Genomic DNA, 16,050 nt, shown 5'->3' on the forward strand with positions numbered 1-16,050 from the left:
GAAGACATTCTGCTTTACTTGGCACATCTTAGCATGTCAAAGGACCTTTCAAACCCAATACTGGATGTCAGGAACCAATAGAAGCCAATACCTCAGAACTGCTCTAAACCAACACAGAGTGAGAGATCATTCATATTATTTGATGCTTTTAGGAGAAAACTGCAGTGAAAATTGAGCGTTTCATAATCACCTTCATTGGACAATTAGCAGAAAAACTGCATTTTTAGCTAGACAAAAAGAGGTTGCAACAGAAAACTTCTGATTCTTTATTTTTTAATATACTCTTTTCCAAGGACAGGTTCATCTCTCAAAAAGCATCGACTCACAGAGCTGGATAGGCTTTGTCAGTATTAGCTGAACACAAGTACAGCCAAAATTGTCTGTGTATCTACTGAAAAAAGAAATGCGACTGCACAGGTTGAATAAATCCTGACACACTTCTAACAGACCTCTTCTAGAAGAGAGAAATGAAAACTGTATTTCAATGCTTAGGGTACCAAACACGACAGGACACCACGTTTCATATTTCAAATACACAGAAAAAATGCTTTCTGCATGCACTTCCTACTAACATTTGACCATTTCTGTTACTTCCCTTTTGCATTTCCAAACACACAGCCAGTAACACTACCAAGCATCATTGTATTGGCATAAACTCTTACAACATTCCTGTTACCTCATCAGGGAGTGTCCAGACAAGTTTTCCAGTGTGCTGTCTGTATCTGGGTTCTGCTCATGCTCTTTACTAGAAATTCTGCTACTCGATAAGGATTTCTTAGCCTGTTGGGATCCCCACTCTAATCCAGACAGTATTTTATCTTCTTCCACAGAAAAGTGATGAGAACTTCCATTGAAAGAGTCCAACCCTAAGAAGCAACAACAGTGTCAAAAGTTTGTTTGGTTCTACATGTGAATACCTTACCATCGAAAGCCCCAAAACAATTAATTGAGAAGATTTTCCCCAATTAAAGTAGATTTTGAGTTAGAAGTCTACAGATCCAACAAGCAAGAAATGTACAACTGGTGATAAATTTCTCTTCTGTGTATCATGTTCACTGCCAAAACTGTCACTCAGCTTTCATTTCAGCACACTATCAGTTTAAATAAACAAAATTCACGTTTGATTCTTTACTACTGATAATCTGAATACAGCCTAACTTTTTGGGGGAAAGGTAAAGAATTTTGAAAAAATAGGAAGAGACAAAATTTAGAATACCCAATCCTATTTTTGTCATGTTTCTATTGGCTTAAAACATAGCTTTTTTATCCATTGCTTATATACTACAAGTACACCAAGCCTCAAGTTTCATTATGCTTTTGTAACATACAGGTAACCACAGAAAGTAATGTATTTATTAATTTGTGCACTTCTGAAAACTAACTGTGATCCAAAGACAAAGCATTCAGGCAAATCTGTTGTCACCCTCACAAACACGGCCATAACGCAGAAGCCTTTTGGCATTTTCTCAGTACACCATCTAAGGATAGTTTCCACACAACATTAAAATTAACTGATTTATTAGAAGGCTGGTTTAGGAAAGAAAACTTCTCAATGCTGTTAACAACCTCTTGCTTATTTAACTTTAAATTACTGTATTTTAAGGTCAGAGAATAACCAGAGTCAAAAAGAACCAAAGAAGGAATCACTGGAGGAATAAATCAATCATTCTATCAGTATTAGATTACAGTTTCCAGATATGTAGGACAGCAATTTTCCTAACAAGAAAAGCCTAAAGCTTCCTTCATAAAAGAGAATATTCTACAGACAAGTATTGCACTTACGCTCCTTTTTCCCTCTCTTTTTAGAGGAGGCAGATGAGCGGGAAGACGCTGCAGACTGAGGTCCAGACGAGTGCTGCAAACCAAGCTCCACAGACAGAGGCTCGAAGGGAGACTTCCTACTTGGAATTTCTTCCTGAATGCTTGAATTACTGCTGCCAGCAACACTAAAACAGAGCACAGTGACAGTGACTGAGGACTTTCAGCGCCCACATTACACTGTGCACAAGAAAACTACCACACTTGGAATGAGAGACAGAGGACTAGACTGAACTAATCAGCCCATTGAGAAAAGCAGTGATTTTGAGATTAAAAGCTACGACAGCTAAGACATTGGGAAGTTTGATATGCTATTGAACGTATTGAAACATGCTTCCAATAATAACAAAGACTAAAAGATGGATAGCCACCATCCTCTCCAATTTCAACTCTAAAGAGCAATTTGACTCCACACCTGAACAATATATGAATGACTCAAAATGTGACTGCATTTCAGATAATCTCTAGGCATACAGATATCAACTGCCAGAAATACGAGCAATTTTCAATAAAGGATTACAAAAGACCTGCAAAACAGAGATGTCAATGCATCATACACTAAATAATACCAACAGAAGAAAGAGGTTTTAATGAGAAAGGAACCATTTTTGGCAGCCAACATTTTCAGTGTGCAAAGTGCCTTTTAACTTATTTTCTTCTGAGAAAGAAGTACTGGTACAAACACACTTGTGGTCTCCCCCAAGGTGCCCAAAAGATATAAATATAGCTCATTACAAAAAAGGGGGTCTTAGAAAATTCAGGAAGCCATGCAGTAGACATGGAGAGTCTAGGATCTACAGTCTTCAAATTTTAATCTGAACAAAAGCTTTTAAAAGTTGTTACAGACAATTTATGTATCCATTACTAAGCAAGAACTGACAAATGCTTACTGAAAGCAATTACAGATTTTATACAAAATTTTGAAGTACTGAAGGCATTTAAAGACCTTCAAATACCTCTTCTGTTTTTTCTAAATTACAAGACTACCCAATTGAGCATTATTTCAGCCACATGAGTCAGAGAACTAATCTTCACTGGACTACAATGAGTAAGAATCTTGTCTAAAGCTACCTGTCCAGGCTAAAGAACAGCAAAAATTAGACAGGGAGCAGGAATACTAGACTCTATCTTAACTATGTTGGCTGCTATATTTATTAACTGCAAGGTCTTAAGGAAGTACTTCATCACTTTGACTAGTATAGTACAGCACAACAGAAAAGACATCCAGCGTATTATGAAATAAAGTTTGTATTAACTATTTTCTCTTGAATTCTGTGTTTTTATTTTTATAGGAAGTCTAGCACAGTTACCTGAGGTCACGTGAGATCTTTTTGTCTGTTAAAGTGCTACTGCCCTGTGATGAGACAAAATCATCTTCGTAAGAAGCCACGCTCTCCGGAGGGCTCATGGTAGGGAGCAAAGGGCGCAGAAGGGCAGAGCCTCCGTTCAGCCTTTCTTCAAACACTGAAGTGTGGAGAAAGAAAGGAGAGGACAAAAATTGTAACAAATGCAAAAAATGCATCAAATAGGTGTTAAAACTGCAGGATTTAAAATGCTCCCAACCATGAGTTACAATGACTTCCTTTCAAACACAAATTCATCAGAACAGCCGTCCCATGGCAGTTTTAACATAATGTAACAAGCACATTCTTCCTCTTTTTGTAAATTACTGAATGCTTTACTTCATTAACATACTCCAACCAAAACATTCTTGAAGAGCACACTACTTTAGAGTAGAGCCATCTGCAGAAAATTTCATGCAATCATCTTTAAAGAAAATAATATGAAGGTAAAAAGAATCGAGAAAAACCACAAGACAAAAATCAACTTCTCAGGAAACATTCCTCCTCAGAACGAGGAGCTCCAGGCCAGAGACAAAGTACACATAAAATGAGGAATAAATTTGTACAAAAAATGAAAATGAAACAAAGCATCTTGCATGAGACAGCTGTAAATAATGTCTTACAGAGATTCACGTTAGAGACCTCTGAAAGCACATTCCTTAAATGTGAAGTAAAAAGTGTATGGAGCAGTAAGACTGGGAAGGAGCAATAAGACTGGGAAAACAGCAATTCACAAGAGCTTTCAGAAATGTTTCCATTTTTACCTTTTCCATGAAGCTGATAATTTTTTGCAAAGATGTTGATGACACTGTGGGGACTTCCCTTTGCCAGTTCCTCCCAGGGCTCCTTGCTGTGTGTGTCATTTGTCTGAGTGAAAAGCGGCGAGCACCTCTCAGCTGCTTTCTGGAACTCCTTTATGGGCTCAAAAGCATTTCTCTCCCGAATGCAGAAATCCTTCTCTTTTAATGTCTCCAGCATCTTCAGTGGCAGCTGCTTGTGCTGGCCTCCTTCCTCTTCCGAGAGGTTTCCATCACTCAGGAGAGGCCCTTCGCTGATGGAGTCGATGCTGGACTCACGAGGAGTAACGGCTTTGGTCAGTGGATACGCCTGGTTCTCACGCCCTGGGGAGTCCGTCTGTCTCTTGGATAAATGTCCTAGGATCCCTTCATGCCTGTTAGCAGCAGGAGACCTCAATCCAAGGCTGACTAAGTCAGTAAGAGGCCTGATGGTCTCAGGGAGCTTTTTAAACTCACTAAGGTTGCCTACCCCAGGAAGGTTGTCATCAAAGGCTGTATGAGACACGCAGGCACTCAACATTCTTTGAATTCTGGCTGAAAAAGTATTTTCATTTTCCTCTCTCACAGGAGGACTCACAGCCTTTGCCCACCGTCCATCATCCTGGTTTTCTTGCATAAATTCTGAGTTCCACATGGTACCATAGTTGATACCAGCGCCAGCCAACTTCTTGGCTTCAGTTTCAATCCTGCTAGAAAGGGAAGCAGCTGTAGCTTTCAAAGCTTCAAGGCGATCTAATTTGCTCTTATACTGGCTGGCAGTAGGTTTCACTAAGAGGTTTTCCTGTGCAGCAGATGAATTCAGGTATGACTGAGGCACCAGGGACCCCACAGGGGCAGAATGGATCCTCCTGCCTGCCAACATCGCGTCACACTCCTTTGACAGAAGGTCCACCTGCTCCAGACTCCAGTGCTGGGAACAAGGGCGTCCACTTGAGCCCAAGAGAGCTTGTGGGTAGGGGAGCTGGACTCTTGGGCTCAACCTGTCTGGCTGTACCCATGGAGGCTCCATCAAATCGCTCCTGAAATGAAAAGCCAATGGTTACGTTGATGACTTATGCAAGTATTGATGTCTTTCTTAGAGCACCATTGTCACAGATTTAATTTCAGGACAAAATACTTTTTGGTGGAATCAGAGGGGCAAGGAATGGGACAGTAAACAGATACAGAATGTTATTTAATAAAAAAACCCCAACAAATCAAACAACACAGCACCTCCCAAATCTGAACTGCCATTTATGGTGTTCTCTTTGTTTCAGGATTGTAACAAGCTGAGGTTTTTCACCGTCAGCATAAGTCTTTTCCAAACTTCCTAACTTCAAAAGGGAGAATTTTGAGTTTTTTTGCCTTATCACCTGCCCATGTCCAGAATACCAGAACTCCTCGAAAGTCCCCCCAAGATACTTTTACTCTGATTACTATGAGGGTCTCTGAATACCTTATGCAGTCCTGTGAGTCTCATCTCTCCTCTACTATTTGCAATTACATTTTTTCTTTATGTTACACTAACAATACTTACTATATGTTTTAGCAGTTTATTCTACACACAGTAGTACATGGCATTCCCAGTGAACTTCCTTCAACTTTTCCAGAAGGAAAACAGGTCTCACTGAATTTACTAACTCAGAGTACAGATATTGATGCACGTATACATTTAAGAAGCAGACATTCATTATGTGGTTGAAAATGGAGACACCTGCACAACAGGGATATCAAGGATATCCAAGAAACTTCAGGATTTTTAGTTCCTTACATCTAAATGTTTGGTTAGGCACCTTGACTTGCAGCAAGAAAATTTTGATAATACACTGAACAATTAAAAATTGGGAAAGCAGCATGAAAAGAAATAGGGAAAAGCTGGTTCCAAGCAGAAGCAGAGGTTTTTGGTGCTTTATAGAGAGTAACTAATGGCTGAATCCAAGACAATAGATTAAACAGCAACACTGAGCAAATCAAGTAAGAAAAACCAACAGATATATTCATACGATCAGCTTCTCTTGCCCAATGGCAATGGCAGAGGAAATGAGTGTCCCAATACGAAATAAACATCCCACTGCTGTCAACAAAACATTGCCAGCAACCAACATTCACTTTATTTATTTACACACTCGCAAACCAGCCATAGCCAAAATTTTCATATGGTTTCCTGCATCAGCTTCCTCTTTACTGCAAGGAAAATGCTGTAATTGCTGTAAAGACAATTACTCTCACTGGAACATGAACTCAAGAGCCAAGTCTATTTTCACCTCTCAGAGATGAAAGCAGGACCACTTTCCTCTCTCTCCCAAGGCCCCATGTGCTCACCTCAGGAGCGGCTGCTGCGGTTCCGAAAGGGACATGTCACTGCTGGAAGATGCACTCGGAGGACGCTCCTGAGCCTTGTTTTCTTTATCAGATTCCCCAGATGGTTGATAACCAGGTCTGGGCTAGAGATGAAGACAACCAGAAAAACGCATTTTCAAAAGTGTGTCAGAATTTAGGAGCTCTTGCCTCATTACAATTGAAAAGGCTAATACCCAGAATTCAGCTTCTGTTTAAAATAGAAAGATGATTTTCAGTCAACTTTCTAGTAGGCTTTGCTGTGCCAAAAAGCAGCCACTAGCAAGGAGGCTGCACATTGAAATCATTATGTTTAAGCAAAGCTACACATTTTGCTCTTTGTTCTTAACTGATAACCAGCAGACCAGCACAAGTCACAACCTTCCTAAACAGACAACCTCCTATTCCTGCAAACAACTGCAAGACATTAAGTGAGTGAATCAGCTGTACCTGTGTTTCCTGCACCGCAGGCAGCTGAGGTGGCTCTTCTAACAGCGTTCGTTCCAGCAAGAGTTTGGAATAGGTTTCCTGTAACCGTTTGGCTGCTGAAGGCTCAGGAGGAGGCACATTCTTCACTTTAGTAACAGCCTCCTTCTGCTTTCTGTAGAGCTCTTGGAGCCTTTTGTTCTTCTGTTCTGTTGCCTCCTTTTGTGCTTTCTTCTCTTCATTCTGCTTCTTCTTCCTCTCCTCTTGCTGCCTGATGATGTACTGACGAACCTCATCACTGTCATAGTGGCGTTTCTTAGAGATCACCTGAGGCTCCTCACTGGCAGCTACCTTGTCCGGTTTCCTTTTGGTTGGACTGTGGCTCCTCATATTTTGAGTAGGCAAAACAGGTTTTTGATTCTGCTTTTCCACATCTGTCTCTTGCTTTGTACTCATGGAATCCAACTGCAGGTCATCAAGAATTCCACGTATCTCCACGGGCAGGAAGTCCTTCTTTACAGAGGCATGATCTTCTTGGTTATCACCTGGAAGAGGAGCTTCCAGTTTTCTCAGATTGGTCTCAGACCGTACTCTACTTCTTGACCTTTCAGAACTTCTTGAAGAGCTTTTACGGGTAACATCCAGTCTAGAATCAGAACCTGTCCTTCCAATGCAGCCTGCTAAAGAATGAGTTGTCAAATACTTCGGGTAACAATCAAATTTGGAAAACAGCTGCAAAAAGAAGGCTGAGGGAGGAGGGCAGATCTTGCTGTAAACAGGTCTTTGCTTCATTCAGTCATGGTCTGAATGTGGCAGCCTTTGCTTACACCGAGTCCACACCCTTTCTACTCTTACCAGCCCCACCACCTCACAGGCATAAGAAGCACAGCAGTTACCAGCATGCCTTATTTGCCCTGTCTGAGATTCTAGATAAATTCAGAGAAGGGCTGGTGGAGGAATCAATGAGTATTTAAGATGCAAATGGATGACACTATACTGTATCTGGAAGAACCACAATTCCTGTTAAACTGGCATGCTCAGCCATAGCTTATGGATTATATACAGCACGCCTGGAAAATTCATCTGGCCTGTGGACCACTGCTAGCCATTCCTTTCCCCACTGGCTTCAAGAGGCAAAGACAGATTGCAGCGGCCCATTTTTCTGGTTGCAGCCTATATCTCACGTTTTTCAGATACCCCAAGCACCCTTGCAGCACGTTCCACCCTTCAAGTCCCATGTGCAGGGACCATGACATGAAAAAAACGTCCATAATGCACCCAGGAACAACTGTTATGCATCCCAGCCATGGTTGTGAGCAAAATTTCCCCCCCACCTCCCTCAAATTCCAGGTTAAAAATCGGAGTAATTTTGATAAGACTTCTCTCTCACAACATTCTATCTCAGAAGTCTGTTCTAGTCTGCAGACATGCAGTGTTATATAATAAAGTAAAATGAAGTAAGTCCAGTGATAAAAGAACAACTTACCAGACTTGGCAGCTCTCTCTCGGCCTGTTCTGTCACTGGATACAGCTCTTCTGTCCTGTTCTATTCTGGGAGCTGGACCCAGGATCTTTTTTACCAGCTTTTGTCCCTCCCGCCAGGAGGATGCACTTATCACACAGTTTCCACCTGCAAAATAAGGAATAAATAAAAGTCAAGCACCAGAGGATTTGCCATGGTATCAGAAAGAAGTATTCATCACAGCCATTCATAATTTCTGTGCCATTTAATTCTGCAGAAGTGGTACAGCTGCAGTTACACAAACAGTCAGCACACCGATGTCCCAGGAAGACAGCTGTGGAGTCACAGCTGCCTCACACACCCACACGTCATGCAGTGTAACACCCAAAACACACTGCAGCACAGTAAAGCCCTACAAAAACTGATTTATAAAACAAGAACGGGTTATACAGGTCTAAAAGATCCAAACAAGCCTTACTAGGGACAGGGGTAATATTTCTAGAGCTGCTCATCACCACACAAATATGGAAAATAAGAAATAAAAACATGAAAACAACTAAATTGTTGTAATAAAAGGAACAAAAATAAATAAACCTTCCTATTAAAATAATATTAGCTAATACTCTAGAAAAAAAAAACCAAAACCACTTGAAAGCTTTCTACAGATAATTAATTGGTGAGATACAGGTCTTGTGAGCAGGTTAAAAAATACCAAGCAGCAGGTGTTGTACATCAACGCTAACTCACTGTCCCTTAGCTGGGATTTCTGTTCCAGCACTGAAAACAGTTAAGAATAAACCCTATTAGCTGATACTTAATTCAAGGACGGAATACCTTGCAGGTGACAGAAACCCAATCAAAATGTTATAGGATTATTTTATTCCTACATATAATTAAATGATAATGATGTCTTAGGTTTTAACTTCTATATTTTTCAAATCCCGCACTGCCTAGTGTGTAACTCTGAAGTTTCCTGTGGCCTGTTAACTGCTGTTGTCTCATGCTGGTTAGACATAACAAGCCTCTCTAAGTTTGCTTTCCAAGGACACCTAGATTATCCTAGGCCCAATATGTGTAAACTAGAATCTTAAGAAGAAGAGGTAAACTTGGGGAAATTACACCATTAACTAAAGTTATAATTAGGGAATTAACCCTGATATGTATACAATGATAAATGAACCAAACTTATAAAATCCTGGCCGAAGCCTTTGGACTGCCCAGGGTTTACCTTTGAAGGCCCTTCAAATAAATACCTCCTTTTATTCTCTTATTCTTGTCTAGTCTTTGTGTTTTAGGTGGCCACCTCAGGCATCAATAACAAGTGGTTATGGTGGCATCTTTACCCAATATTGGGTAGATTAAATGATAGGGTTATTCAACTCACCTTTCAACCCACTAACTTCCAATATTACTAACATTTTTTTAGAAAATAATTACCTTAAAAGCACTTTGGAGAAAAACACAGTACAAAAAAGAAAACTGAAATAGATTTATTCAGATAGTTAATAATATATAAATTAATCAGACCACTCAAGGGTATTTAACTGCTAGAAAAGTACCTAACTTGAATATACAATTTGCAGTTGATTTTTAACAATTCCACTTCAGGCTCTACCTCCAGGAGCTCTGCCTAAAGAAACCCAGCCACTGCAGCATGAGATCACCACAGCCAAACAAAAAAGGGACTGTACTGGGCCCAATAGCACTTTGAAGACAGGATAGCAACAATGTCAAGTGAAATCCAGGACAGCAGAATAATTCTTTTGGCAATCCCTGTCCTCAGTTTCCAACCTCCTTTCTTTTGTTATTGTATATAACCTTGAAGTCTGCAGCCCCCTATTCAACCCTTTGCTAACAGAACTCCCTGCACTGTAAATTATCCAAATATTTTATAATAGAGCTGTCACTTGAAACATGTCACTACAAGCCTCTTTGAAACAGAGGCATCAGCCAAAGGGGTTCTCCTGCAGAACTCACTGTTCTCAGTTTGTTCTGCGTGTGTTTAAAGAGCCAGTGTAAAGTGTCATCTTCCATTTCAAGTCAGCTGCTTAACTAAAACCCGCCAACGGGGCAGAACACGAGCCGTGGCTATTAATAGCCTTGGCCACAGTAAGCAGTTTCTTACTGCAATGAGTGAAGGAGGATGGACTAGCATGGATGTGCCACTTAAGAGCTGGTTTTTGTCTTCCAGGGAATTCAGGCCATCATTTTCCACACACTGAATCCATTATAGCAAGCAGTGGCTTTGTATGTAATGGAGGGGCTGGAGCTTACAGCTGCTGACTCCCTTCAAGGCAGAGAGGACTTCCTCAAGGGGAAGCAGAGGGGTGGGCACTGATCTCCTCTCTGTGGTGACCAGTGAAAGGACCTGAGGGAATGGCCTAAAGTTGTGTCAGGGGAGGGTTAGGTTGGGTATCAGGAAAAGATTCTTCATCCAGAGGGTGTTTGGGCACTGAACAGGCTCCCCAGGGAAGTGGTCACAGTCCCAAGACTGACAGAGTTCAAGAACCATTTGGACAACGCTCTCAGGCACAGGGTGGGATTGTTGGGGGTGTCCTGTGCACTGAGCTCCTACCTCACTTGGAACTGTCATACATATGTAAGACAGCTGAGTGTGATTCCTTAAGTAGGGACTGATCAGCATAGGAGGGAGCAAATCCATGCTTATCACTTGAAGTATTAGTATTCCTTACCACAAAATATTCACAAGCAGCTTCAGGATTTACAGCATGCAGAAGCACATATTCACTCTCTAAAAATCCTTCATAATAATTTTTAAAGAAGCTTTTATTTCCTTCAAAATGTTTACACATTATGGGTCACTGTTCATAAGGAGAAATATAAAACCTTAAGAGAGGTTCAAGAGGTGCCTAAACTTGCATATATTTAAAGAAATGAAATTGCTATGTGAGTGATTGCAGCCATAACTACTCACTTCGTATGAAAACTAAAACCAAATATGAAGCATATCTGAAAGTCTTCCTAAGTCTTTTGCTGCCAATATCAAAGATTAACACTACTGGGAAACTAAGAATTCCACACGTCGTTAATTTTATTTTCTTCTATAAGGCACTGCTCTAGAGGAACCTGCTCACATCATCTTCTCTAAATAATTACATTGTATTTAATAATGAGTGGAATTGTCAGACAACAGCGGGGGAGAAAAGTTCTCAGTTGGTAAAAGAGATAAACATTTCTTTAAAAATACCAAGATTTGGAAGACTAGTCAGGGAATGTGTGTTTACATTCTTTCACCAACTGAAAAAGCCAGGAGTGGGTTAAGCCAGAACTGAAGGTGCCGGAGAGCAACAACTTGAAATGTGGCAGAACAACAGAGAAGAACCAGAAGCATCCTGCTCTCTGCTTCCCCACTGAGAAATCATCTAAGAGAACAGCTTTGACTGCAGTCCCTCCTCCTCACCTGACAGAGGAAAGCAACTCAGCAAGTCCCATTGGCACTGATTTTAATATCATGTCTTAGCATTGCTGACTGAGCTGTGGGTCAGGCTCTAACCAGCTTCATCACAAGCAGAACAGAAACAGGATCCAGAGCAGAGCTACTGCTTCTTTTTGTCTGTGCTGCCCTGACAGATACCTAAGGATACCTCTCCCCACAAGAAACTCACACTCCACAGCAGTTTCCTCAGGGTGCACACAGCAAGTGGAAAGGCAAAAAATTAAAATAAACCACAAAAAAAAAAAGTGCACACAGCCACCAACCAACAACAAAACCACACACAATCCCTAATGCAGCACAGTGTACAGACTCACTACAACTGCACTGATGCACATCTAAGAAGACTTTTAAAGCCATATGCTTTAATTTTTCTTTCTTGAGACAAAACTCATCTCTGAAGGACATGTGACAATCCTCCCTCGAGAGTAGAAACAGTCACCTTGTTTGGACTCTGGACTTGACAACCGTGTCAGTTTTTGCACTTTCCGCGCTGGTCTGGTTGCTTTCTTCTCTTTGTTTCTCTCACTAGATTTTCCTTTCACTGTTGAACCCTCTAAAAACAAACAAAAGCTGTTAAGTGATACCCCACAGAGGAGAACACAGAACAACAAGCTTGCTACAACATTTGAAAAAGCAGAACTCAGAGAAACACAACAGAATTCACTGACTTTCCCAGATTATATACCCAGATCAATGACTTCAGTCCAGCACTTCAAAATCCTCACAGCACGGGAATTTTGAATCAAAGGCTGTTTACCTACGCACGGGAAGGCAGTGAAGCCACAGCAATGCCACAGCAGATCTTTACAGCGTTAATTTTCAATTCTAAAAGAAATGTTGGCAGTTTAACATGAACAACTGCTGGTTCTCTTCTGCTACAGACACTACATTTTACTGCTCTAATGTTCCACAAGGACATGTAGTTCCTTCACTCCTGAACACACAGGCTGCTGCTTCCACATTAATGCATGACAGCACATTCAGCACATAAGGAACTCTGTGGCCACTGTTATCACTGTTTTCTGGTTTCTCTTCTCTAAAGAATGTGATCAGACAGCCTAAAACAACCAAGATGCAACCCCCTCTACGGACAGATCTGAAGCTTTATTTAGATGCCAATGCAAACATTTACAGCCCCTAATTTCATCTGAATCCACTCTCTGATGGATGCCCACAGGAAGCATCAGAGACAGAACAAGAGGTTATATCTCAAAGAAGTAGGACTGGAATTTTAGGTGTCTTTCCCACCCTTAGCACCCTTTCCTTACAAATTTTCTATCTGCCTTTAAGGCTGACAACAAGAGCAGGTAAGACAATCAATGTGCTGAGTACCAGAGGCCTCAGTGACTGCATTTGCAGAAAGTTAACTTTCCTCCTCACCTCTTTTAGCAGTAAACAGCCCTTTCCTGACACCAGGAAAGTGCAGGCTGCTTCCCGCCTGGCTCCTAATTACAGCAATTTTGTTCTAGTCTTTAGTTTTATTCTAGTAACTAGTGTTTTCTTCTGAACATCTGTAAGACAAAATTACTGGAAGCTTGGGGTCCATACAATATCCTTTAGCCTAACTGCTATACAGAGATGAAGACACACTGTATGGTCTAGGCTTACACATAAAAATCTTTTTGTTGTAAAGAACAGTGCTGCTGTAGATTGCAGAGATCTAACAGATTATTTTAGCACTAGAGAGCAAAGAACAGTTCTGATACAACTGACTGTACACACCCAAAACACCACATGCTGTAAATTTAATACAGAAGTAACACATGGATAGATAATCTGACACCCTAAAAATACATTTGCAGTATATATTATGTGTAGCACCAGCATTTGTTTACTAGAAATCAGCTATTCAGTATAATCTTTTCAGCTCAGAAAGGAGACACGTTCCAGAACAGCTGTTGTACATATGGCATCAGGACAGGAGTACGGATCAACACACACACACACAGCTCCTTCCTTTTGTAGGCACTGGACACATGATCCAAATGCCATTTAACTGGATCTCTTCAACGAAACTTTATAAAAAAAATTAATTTCTATAAATAGCTCGTTACACTTGCCAAAATTAAAAAAAATAAATGCTAGTATAGATTAAAAGTCTGTGGAAATTTGGCATTAATTTCACAGACTGATCTGAACAGTGTATTTGCAAAATAATTTTACTGAAAAGGAGCATCTCTTCTTCCTGAACTATTTTTTTATGAGTGATTCCAGAAAAAGTCCTCAGTAATGTATCAAATTGTACAAAGAAAAAAGACAAGTTATTTATTGCCATACAAGACACTACACAGATACCTACAGACTTAAATCTCAATGCATTTTCCTTCAGTCTTAAATGTTCTGAGCAAAGAGAAAAGTTATTCTTAATAAGCAAGCTCTAATGCTACAAAACTAGAGGTTCTCTGGGGATTTTATTTCCCATTCCCTTCCATTTTATTCACCTGCTCTCTTCCCCCTCCCCCAGCTCCGTCAGTCAGAGGCAATTCAAGCTTACAGCACTGTGCTGTAACCAGCCTAGCAAATAAAAAAGCACGCCTGGGCATCCTACTTCAGCTCACCCAGAGGAAAGAGCTACCAATGGTACTGCAGCTTTTCAGAGTGAAAGATTAATAAAGACTGTGCCTTGAAGCAGTACATTTGAAAACAGAAACCAAAAACGGGCTTTGTCCTTTTAACCAGGAAATTGTATTCATTCACGCAAACATGTATAAAGAAGTCACAAAACTGAACAAAAGTTATTCTAATGGAGACTTTTCTTTTTTCCTGTTTCAAAGAAATGCCATTACTTGATTCTTTTCAGTACTGGTTTTCTGTTAAAAGTATTTGAATGAGAGAATGGTAAGAAGGACTTATTTTGTTGTTATTTTAGTGTTCAGTGAGTTATTCCTCCTGTGTAGAGAAGTACAATATATTTAACGCTCACTGGTTCAACTTTTTGTTTCCATGACTTTGTAGACGTGTACAAAATATATTTCTCTGCCTCTTAGAGAAGGTTGTGTGGCTTAATCAATTCCACTTGTGGCTCACCTTTTAACTGGAGTGCAATATCTCTGTAAAGCTCCCGACTGATACGAAACTCGTCCGCACGCCAGATCTTTCCATCTGGAGCGCGAATCCCTGTTTCAGCAGGATTGAAACCTGAAAGTAAACGATTCAAGAGCTTAAAATAACTCCATAAAATGTAAATACAGCTTTGTCAGGATGGAAGGGATGGGAAACTGCCAAAAAAAAAAAGGAACTACATGAATTTCTAATGCTAAATTAGAAGAAAGCAATACACCAGTCTGCCACTTGCTCGCAGTTGAAAAACAGCAGACTGGGTGAGGAAAAGATTATTAAAATGTGAAAGGCTTCTTCAATCAATACAATGTTACTAAGCTCAGAGACCATAAAAAAAATTACTGCAATCAACCCAAACACCAATACAGCGAGCTTCTTTTTATAGCAATTCTAAGAAGAGACAGGAAGAATTTCAAAGGAATTTGCACTTCTGAAAATTTGCAAGAATTTAGTTTTTCTTGTGATCTGTGATCAGACCATGTTATTCACCCTCATATTGCCCAAACAGAGCTATGAGCCAGGTCCATGCCTTGAAATGTTGCTCAATGGATTGAGCTCCCTCACCCTGTACAGCCAGCAGGGAGGGGATCAGCATCTCCGTACCTCTGTATGATGGAGCAGCAGGTACAGCTGCCACCTTCCTGACCTTGGGAGTCACCGTGTTCTCTGTGTTAGGGACCACGACAGGTTGCTCAGCATATCCCAAGTGCTGTCCTCTGCCACTGAGCTCCTCAGAATGTTCCCACTGCTTTCGGATCCTCTCCTTCAGCTTCTCCAACTTGGCATCGTGCTGCCGCTGTTTCAGGATTTCCAGCCTATGAGCACTGCAAATACTCGTGGCAGAAGGGGAAGACACTTTCAGTTCACTGTCCTGGGATGCGTTACTCTGAGAAGCTCTAGTGCTACTCTCATCTCCCCTGGAGCCACTGGCTTTTTCCTCTTCCAGTCCTGGAGGTGCTGCAACCCTAAGAAATGCCTCATTATTCTGCAAGGCATCGATTGTTGGCCAGTCATTCAGGTACCTCACGACGGTCTCGTCCGCAGCAGAAGGGAAGGGGCTCTCAAAGCCTCTGCTGTGCTGATCCTGCTCATCCCGCTCGTGTGCCAGATGGGCTGGGAGTTCACTCTTCCCTTCTGCTTCGCCCAGGTCCAAACCAGACAGCAGTTGCTTGGCCTCAAGCTGGCTAGAACTGTGATAAGACAGAGAACGACATATATCCCCAATGTAACAGAAGGGGAAAAAAATTCACCGTCAGAAACACGAATGAAGGACCTTTAAACTCAGCAATCACCACATTCATTAACTAACTGAGTGACTTCCTCTACCTTGGCTCCATTTTAAAGGCAAGTTCTTTTAAAGTCTGATCACCT

At 41.0% G+C, this 16,050-nt stretch overlaps 1 protein-coding gene across 8 annotated transcripts in view; it reads right to left on the bottom strand.

The window, feature by feature from the left end:
• The window catches only part of CEP350 (centrosomal protein 350), a 70,597-nt gene that overhangs the window by 39,527 nt on the left and 15,020 nt on the right, over positions 1–16,050 (bottom strand). For 7 of the 8 annotated variants that reach the window (XM_032118425.1, XM_032118423.1, XM_032118424.1 and 4 more), the window contains exons 6-15: positions 15,283–15,869; positions 14,647–14,757; positions 12,059–12,172; positions 8,187–8,330; positions 6,725–7,380; positions 6,260–6,381; positions 3,926–4,977; positions 3,129–3,282; positions 1,783–1,946; positions 677–866 (exon numbers count right to left, since the gene is read on the bottom strand). In XM_032118425.1, coding sequence (XP_031974316.1) covers positions 677–866; positions 1,783–1,946; positions 3,129–3,282; positions 3,926–4,977; positions 6,260–6,381; positions 6,725–7,380; positions 8,187–8,330; positions 12,059–12,172; positions 14,647–14,757; positions 15,283–15,869 — 3,294 coding nt within the window. The remainder of the gene's footprint in view (positions 1–676; positions 867–1,782; positions 1,947–3,128; positions 3,283–3,925; positions 4,978–6,259; positions 6,382–6,724; positions 7,381–8,186; positions 8,331–12,058; positions 12,173–14,646; positions 14,758–15,282; positions 15,870–16,050) is intronic. The other variant, XM_032118422.1, reaches the window with a different exon arrangement.

This window comes from Corvus moneduloides, chromosome 9, assembly GCF_009650955.1.
Source record: "Corvus moneduloides isolate bCorMon1 chromosome 9, bCorMon1.pri, whole genome shotgun sequence".
Classification (NCBI taxonomy): domain Eukaryota; kingdom Metazoa; phylum Chordata; class Aves; order Passeriformes; family Corvidae; genus Corvus; species Corvus moneduloides.